Genomic DNA, 8,806 nt, shown 5'->3' with positions numbered 1-8,806 from the left:
TTTTTTTTTTTTTTTTTTGAGACAGAGTCTTGCTCTGTTGCCCAGGCTGGAGTGCAATGGCACGGTCTTGGCTCACTGCATCCTCCGCCTCCTGGGCTCCAAAGGTTTCTCCTGCCTCAGCCTCCTGAGTAGCTAGGACTACAGGTGTGTGCCACCACACCTGGCTAATTTTTCTATTTTTAGTAGAGATAGGGTTTCACTGTGTTGGCCAGGCTGGTCTTGAACTCCTGACCTTGTGATCTGCCTGCTTCAACCTCTCAAAGTGCTGGGGTTACAGACATGAGCCACCATGCCTGGCTCTAAATCTTTACTTGAGCACTGCATTAACACCTTTACAGTTTTTTATCCTTTCTGAATTTTCTTAAACTTTTTGGTGTTTATGTATTGGTTGCAAGAAATAATTACTAAATTAACAATTGGTGAAAACTATGCTTTATTGGACTCCAGTTTTTTCAGATGAAATTTGCTATTGAGCACCTAGTAAACATTGCCTTTCAGATATGCTGTTCAACACCAAATTTCCATCTGGTTTGGTTCTCTTCTCTCTTTTCTCTTTTCAAGATGGAGTCTGATGCTCTTGCCTAGGCTGGAGTATAGTGGCATGATCTCAGCTGACTGCAACCTCTGCCTCCTGGGTTCAAGCAATTCTCCTGCCTCAGCCTCCCGAGTAGCTGGGACTACAGGCGCCCACTACCACGCCTGGCTAATTTTTGTATTTTTAGTAGAGACAGTGTTTCACCATGTTGGCCAGGCTGGTCTTGAACTCCTGTCCTCATATGATGCACCTGCCACAGGCTCCCAAAATGCTGAGATTAAAGGTGTGAACCACTGCGCCTAGCCAGTCAACTGATTTTTAGCAAAGATGCAACTGCAATTCAATGGAGAGCAGATATATTTTCATTAAATGATGTTGGCACAATTAGACATATTCATATTTAAGAAAATGACCTTTATTTGTTTGTTTGTTTTTGAAAGAGAACCTCGCTCTGTTGCCCAGGCTGGAGTGCAATGGTGTGATCTCAGCTCAGTGCAACCTCCGCCTCCTGGGTTCAACCAATTCTCCTGCCTCAGCCTCCTGAGTAGCTGGGATTACAGGCGGGTACCACCACACCCAGCTAATTTTTAGATTTTTAGTAGACGTGGGGTTTCACATGTTGGCCAGGCTGGTTTTGAACTCCTGACCTCATGATCTGCCCTCCTTGGCCTCCCAAAGTGCGAGGATTACAGGCATGAGCCACTGTGCCTGGCTGAAAATGAACCTTTTATTCTAAGTGAATTAATGCAGCAACAGAAAACCCCAAAGCACATATTCTCACTTATAAGTGGGACCTAAATATTGTGTACACATAGACAAAGAGATGGGAGCAATAAACACTGGGGATTCCAAAAGTACATATGGAAGGAGGCAAGGGTTGAAAAACTACCTGTTAAGTACCCTGGTCACTATTTGGATGATGGGTTCAATAGAAGCCCAAACCTCAGCATTATGCAATATATCCATGAAACGAACACAATTGCACATGTACCCTCTGAATCTAAAATAAAAAAAAAAAAAGACAGTGAACCTTGATCCATACTTGGCACTGTATGCAAAAATTTACTCAAAACAGATTGTAAATAAATGTAAAACTTATAAAACTTACAGAGAAAACAGAGAAGAAAACCTTTGCAAATCATGTACTTAGGAGCTTATAAACAGATTATATAAGGAACTCTGAGAACTCAGCAGTAAGAAAAAAAAGTTTTAATGGGCAAAAGATTTCAATTGACACTTTCTCAAAGAGTACATATGGATGGCAATTAAGCATATGAAAAGATGTTCAACATCATTAGCCATTAAGCAATTGCAAAATAAAACCACAGTAAGATGCCAGTACATACCTGTAAGAATAGCAGAAAAATAAAAAAAACAAAAATATGACAATACAAGGATGTTGAGAAACTGTAACTCCCATACATTGCTGTCAGGAATGTAAATAGTTACAGCCATGTCAGAAAACAGTTTGGTAGTTTTTAAAATAAAGTTAAATATATACTTATTTTACATCCTAGCAATCTCACTTGGACATATTCACCCAAGACAAATGTAAAACCAGTACATGAATGTTGACAGTGGCTTTATTCTCTAGTACCTGAACAATACACATAATAGTCTTTCCATAAATACTGTTGAATAAATGAATGACTTACTGTGATTATTATTAAGATTGAGGTTTTTAAAATATTTTATTGTCATTAGACTCTGTGACAGGCAAATGATATTTACTTGATAAGCCTTTTTAACAAATAATATGATTATTACTTATATGACAGTGTATCCTAATGATATGATCAATTCTTTTAAAGAGAAAGAGGTGGTAGCATATACAAACTTGAACATATAAAGACAGTAACACCATATGAGGTCCAGACCTTTAAGTACTGTATTATATTGAGATTTAGGTTAATTTTTAAAAATCTTAAAGATACATTTGACTTCTTTCACTTTTTCTATAACCATTTATTTTTTAGAATATCACTAGAATAACAATGTTTGCTCTGATGCAAAAGCTCTGGACCCATTAAAAAATCTATGTTCAAGACTGAAAACTGGCAGCCTTTGAGTGAATTTCACTCTTAGATGTGTTTTCTTTGGCCTGCACAGTATTGATCAAACAGAATATTTACAAACATGGATCAACATTTCACTCATAGCAACCACTGACTTTAATTGAGTAGTGTCTACACCTTACAGTCAAGAAATGTGGTCTCCAGTTTGCCACAGTTCCCACTAGTCTCTATTATTTACCTAGGAGTGAGGCCAAATGTTGCTTGTCATGTGCTTGTGCTTTTGCTTTTCTCATACATCGATCTCTCATTCACTTACGATACTTCTTGGGCTACAGTGGGAATTTTATGATAACAGACCAAATTTGAAAGATAAAAATGTCAGTCCAGGCATGGTGGCTTATGCCTGTAATCCTAGCACTTTGGGAGGCCGAGACGAGTGGATTGCCTGAGCCCAGGAGTTCAAGACCAGCCTGCGGAAACATGGTGAAAACCTGTCTCTACTAAAAATATAAAAATTAGTGGGGCGTGGCAGTGTGCGCCTGTAATCCCAGCTGCTTGGGAGGCTGAGACAGGAGAATTGCTTGAACTCAGGAGGCAGAGGTTGCAGTGAGTCCAGATAGCGCCATTACACTCCAGCCTGGGTGACAGAGTGAGACTTTGTCTTAAAAAGAAAAAAAAGATAAAAATGTTAAAAACATCTACCTTATCACTTGTTAACATGGTTGTTTTCTTAGTGTCTTCATTGGCTGCTCTGGCATGGAGCTGATATCACACAAGTAACAACAAGAGGCTGGACAGCATCTCACATAGCTGCAATCAGGGGTCAGGATGCTTGTATACAGGTAATAATAACTTATTATTTTTTTCAGTAAGTTCAATTACTTTAAGATAGTTCTGTTGTGCTATTGCTATTATTCTAATTATTTGATCCAATAGATTTAGTTTTATGTTCTAAACAAGAGCTTACTGGATTCCACAACTCAGATATTCTGATACTAAGTATCCACTTAAACAAATGGTATGAAACCAGAAATTCTTTTATCTTTGAAGTAGTTGACTATCTGGGTTGTTTTGAGAAATCTCACTGTCATGACCAGATTATCTCTTTTATAGCTTGCTGCTGTGGTCTGAATGTTTGTGTCCTCCAAAATAAATATGTTGAAATATGAACCCTAAGGTGATGGTATTAAGAGGTGTGCCTTTTGGGAGGTTATTAGGTCATGAGGGATTTGCCCTTATAAATGGGATAAATGCCCTTATGAAGGAGACCTCAGAGAACTAGCTTGCTAGCCTCTTCCACCATATGAGGATGCTGTGAGAAGGCACTATCTATGTAGAACGAGCCCTCACCAGACACAGAATCTGCTGCTACCTTAATCTTAGACTTTCCAGCCTCCAGAACTATGGGAAATAAATTTCTGTTGTTTATATGCTCCCCAGTTTATGATATTTTGTTATAGCAGTCTGAACAGACTAAGACACTTGCCATGCCTAAAATTTCTTATGTAATATATTGCCTGGCCAAGGTGACACATTAATATTTGGTGGGATCTGGTTTGTTAGAATAATTATATTTATTCAATATATTAAAATAGACTGGAATTTGGAGGAATACAGAGTCATATATGTAAACATTGGTATTAGTTCTCATGCTGCTATGAATAAATACCTGAGACTGGGTAATTTTTAAAGAAAAAAGGTTTAATTGATGCACAGTTCCACATGGCTGGGAAGGCCTCAGGAAACTTAGAATCATGGTGGAAGGGGAAGCAAACACATCCTTCTTCACAGGGTAGCAGGAGAAAGAGAAGTGCTGAGCAAAGGGGGAAAAGCTTCTTACAAGGCCATCAGATCTCGTGAGAATGCAATCACCCCCATGATTCAATTATCTCCCACCAGGTCCCTCCCATGACCTGTGGAGCTTATGGGAACTACAATTCAAATGAGATTTGAGGTAGGGACACAGCCCATCCACATCACAGTCCACGTCTGGAAGAAGCCTGAGATTCTGTTTGAAGGGACAGGAGCTCTACTCAGTGAGTTACAAAACAACACAAAGCCAAGACTATGATTAAGGTTCTAATGAAAAAATATGATGGGAAGAATTGTTTAGTTTAGGAGGAGGTAGAAGGATCATAAATGGAGGAAATCAAATATCAGCTAAGCCCAAAAGAGTGAGTTGATTTTAAAGAGGTAAATAATGAGGAAGCATTATAGAGGCAAGGAATATGTTAGTAGCACATAAAAATAATGATTATCACTTACTGAACATTTATTGTGTGTCAGTCAGTCTCTCATGTATCAGCCTCTCATGTATGTATCAGTCTCTCCTCATTTTATTCAACACAAGCAGTTCTATGAGTTCCCTTTTTTATAGGTTACAAAACAGATTCAGAGTGTTAAGTATTTTGCTTAAGCAAGTGACAGAGCCAGGATTTGTACCTAGACTTGTCCTATTAATCTCTATGCTATACTTCTGTAAGAAGCTCCTAACTTGGAAAATCGTGATATGTTCAGGGGATATAACATTATAGGAGTTTGACTGAGTATAGATGAGTTGTGGTGTGGACTGTTAAGAACTACGATTTGGTAGACTAGTTTTGTAAAGTTGCCTCAGAAACAGAATGAAGATTTTGGATTCATTTATATAGGAAAGAGAGTCCTTTCTCCTCTCCCCCCACCAACTCTGTGAATACCTGGAGAGAAAAGAGAGGTTTTGTTTTTGTTTTTGTTTTTCGAGACAGGGTCTTGCTCTGTCACCCTGGCTGGAGTGCAGTGCTGTGGTCATGACTCACTGAAGCATCAACCTCCTGGGCCCAAGCGATCCTCCCACCTCAGCCTCTCAAGTAGCTGAGACCACTTACATTCGCCACCATGCCTGGCTAATGTTCGTTGCCGGGGAGAGGGGGTCTTCCTATATTCTCTAGGCTGATCTTGAACTCCTGGGCTCAAGTGATCCTCCTGCCTTGGCTTCCCAAAATGCTGGGATTACAAATATGTGCCCCTGCACCTGGCTGAGAAAAGAGAGTTTTTATATACATTATATGTGTGTGTGAGACCGTGTTGTATATATGTTTATACACACACATAAATATACAAAAACATCCACATGGACGTTAACAGGGGAATGAGATAATGAAAACAGTATTTCAGGGAATTATTCTAGCAAAGTGTGTCCAGGATTACTAGGACAAAGGAAGAGTTTAAAGACAAGAAGATCAGTTAGAGATTTTTTGCTGTAATCACAAACTAGAGAGGGTAAAATTAGGTGTAGCAGAGGGAAAGAAAGAAAATGAGCCAAGACATCTTGCAAAGCAAACATTGACAGAATATAGTGAAAATTCAAATTTTGAGTCAGGGTAACAGATAATTGTGATGGAATGAGTAGGGAAATCAGAAAAGCAAGGAAGAGTAGAAGGAAAAATTTTGAGTTTAAAGTGTCTGTAGGTCATCTGGTTAGAGAAGCTCCAGGCAGTTGAAAAGGGGGCTGGAGATAAAGATTACAGGAATAGTAAAGTATAAAGAAGAGTCTCAAAATCCTGGGCTCAAGTGATCCTTCCACCTTGGCCTGCCAAATTGCCAGATTACAGGCGTAAGCAACTGCTCCTGGCCGGGACTAATAACTCTTTCAAGCCAATTACTCTGTATATGGTATAACCCATATATAGAAACTGGGCCAATTGCAAATTCAGATAGAACCTCTTTAGATGTAGTTAGAAACTTCATTTGGAACTTAGAACTTGTCATTTAATAATTAATTCTTTTATTGAGTCCAAAACCCTGTTAACAGAGGATTCTGCTTTTGAATTAGTGAAAGTTTAAATTTCAGTTTTATTAGGTTAGCTCTAAAGAATTTAACTTAGTGGCTATTTATCTGTGTTCGTGAAAGATGTGTCTTATAAATTATATGTACGTGCTAAAGTCAAAATGGAAAATCAATATTGTAAATGTCATCTAGGCAATGTTAAAAAAGACCTCAAACATTTTCTTAGCATTAGCTAAGAATTTCTTATCGTTTGCCTGTGGCACATATGTAAGAGCATACATAATAACTTAGCTATAGATTAATAAATTTCTTGCCTTTGTATAATCTGCATCCACATTTATGGTGTAACATCTATACTCATGTAAAGTCATTCCTATTTCCCTATTTTTAGGCTCTTCTAATAAATGGAGCAAATCTGACAGCCCAGGATGACCGGGGATGCACTCCTTTACATCTTGCTGCAAGTCATGGACATTCTTTCACACTACAAATAATGCTCCGAAGTGGAGTGGTGAGTGATTCCTGTTAACATGTGCTAATGTATGATCATATAGATGGAATAGCATTTGGTAGTCTAGTTATCTGTTCCTGACTTTTTAAATCTCTTATGTGACTTTGGGAAACTAATTTAATTTTTCGCCCTAGCTTTTCTATCTTTAAACATAGAAGCAATAATTCAGACAAATCTTCTCATCCCCCCTCGAAAACCAATTTGTATTACAAAGTACTTTAGAGGTTTTGGGTTCTTCATGCCAATTCAGAGTTTAACTGGTTAGATTACGAAGCTTCAAACAAATCTTAACCAGGTGATTGTAAATCTTTTTTTTTTTTTTTTTTTTTTGTGTTTCGCTTTTGTTACCTAGGCTGGAGTGCAATGGCGTGATCTTGGCTCACTGCAACCTCCGCCTCCTGGGTTCAGGCAATTCTCCTGCCTCAGCCTCCCGAGTAGCCAGGACTACAGGCACCTGCCACCATGCCCAGCTAATTTTTTTTTTGTATTTTTAGTAGAGACGGGGTTTCACCATGTTGACCAGGATGGTCTCGATCTCTTGACCTCGTGATCCACCCGCCTCGGCCTCCCAAAGTGCTGGGATTACAGGCGTGAGCCACCGCGCCCGGCCTGGTGATTGTAAATCTTTATGAATTTTTGTGTGTCTACCTATGTGTTTGTTTTGTAACTCATATACTGATTTAGAAAGCGATTTATTTCTTCAGAAATTTTGTTTATTGCAATATTTATTATGTAGTGGTTGTAAAAAATAACTTAGAAGAAGAGAACTCCAAATATTGAAGACATTGTGGTGAGAGTTGGTGTTTCTATAGTTTGAGAAAGAGTGAAAACTTATTAAAAATTTTTGTTAACTCTGTTTATATTATCAATGATACTATTTGATACTTCAGTTTATCCCTTTCATTTTATTGGTCAGGAATCCGTGACTGGTTAGATGACAAGTTCCTTTTTAAAAACTATTTTATGTGACTTGTTCTTTTGAAAAGCCTGTTTTATACAATTTCACAAGTATTTTATTAGCTCATATATTCAAATTAGTGGTTGCAGTACATTTTTCTATTCTATTGTTATATTAATATAAGATGTTTGCCATCTTGTATTAAGAACAGCCTCCAATTCTTATTTACAGAATTAAGCTGATAGGCTTAGTGTTTTTCCAGTAAAATGGAGAAAAACTGAGTCCTTGTGAATGTTATCTCTAGGACCCCAGTGTGACCGATAAGAGAGAATGGAGACCTGTACATTATGCAGCTTTTCATGGGCGGCTTGGCTGCTTGCAACTTCTTGTTAAATGGGGTTGTAGCACAGAAGATGTGGACCACAATGGAAACCTTCCAGGTATTTTAAATAAAGCTAATGTTTTAGTTTTTCACTGATGTAAACTTTTAAATGGTTGATCTTGTTTAAGAAATTTAAACTGTTGGCTGGCGTGGTGGCTTATATCTGTAATCTCAGCACTTTGAGAGGCTGAGGCAGGAGGATCCCTTGAGGCCAGGAGTTTGAGACCAGCCTGGGCAACATAGTGAAACTCTCTATAAGAAAAAAAAAAGTAAAAGAAAGAAAAAAGCTGTGTGTTGTGGTGTGTGCCTGTAGTCCAACTTCTTGAAAGGCTAAGCGGGGAGGGTCACTTGATCCCAGGGATTTGAGGCTACGATGATCTGTGATTACACAACTGGACTTCAGTGAGCCTTCAGTGGCAACAGAGTAAGACCCCATCTCTTAAAAAAAAAAAAGACATTGAAACCAATTATTTTATTAGTCCCTCACAAAACAAAGTAGTATATATGTTAATATGAACATTTTAAAAATCTTATATCACACCCATCTTATGTAACTTTCATGTGATTGATTTTTTTTCTGGAAACATATCAGCAAAAGAGAAATTAGTAAAATTAAACATAGATTTGCTTTTCCCCCCAGCTCTTTCCTTCATCTGCTGTCTATTGTTTTTTTTTTTTTTTTTTTTTTTTTTTTTTTTT

At 38.0% G+C, this 8,806-nt stretch overlaps 1 protein-coding gene across 3 annotated transcripts in view; it reads left to right on the top strand.

The window, feature by feature from the left end:
• The window catches only part of ANKRD42 (ankyrin repeat domain 42), an 81,248-nt gene that overhangs the window by 18,734 nt on the left and 53,708 nt on the right, over positions 1 to 8,806 (top strand). For all 3 annotated transcript variants that reach the window (XM_037744440.1, XM_017544918.2, XM_037744441.1), the window contains exons 3-5: positions 3,285 to 3,392; positions 6,708 to 6,827; positions 8,030 to 8,165. In XM_037744440.1, coding sequence (XP_037600368.1) covers positions 3,285 to 3,392; positions 6,708 to 6,827; positions 8,030 to 8,165 — 364 coding nt within the window. The remainder of the gene's footprint in view (positions 1 to 3,284; positions 3,393 to 6,707; positions 6,828 to 8,029; positions 8,166 to 8,806) is intronic.

The sequence above is a fragment of the Cebus imitator genome, unplaced genomic scaffold (assembly GCF_001604975.1).
Source record: "Cebus imitator isolate Cc_AM_T3 unplaced genomic scaffold, Cebus_imitator-1.0 Scaffold174, whole genome shotgun sequence".
NCBI lineage: Eukaryota > Metazoa > Chordata > Mammalia > Primates > Cebidae > Cebus > Cebus imitator.
Note: the sequence above shows the minus strand (reverse complement) of the source record. Positions and strands in the feature narration are given on the sequence as shown.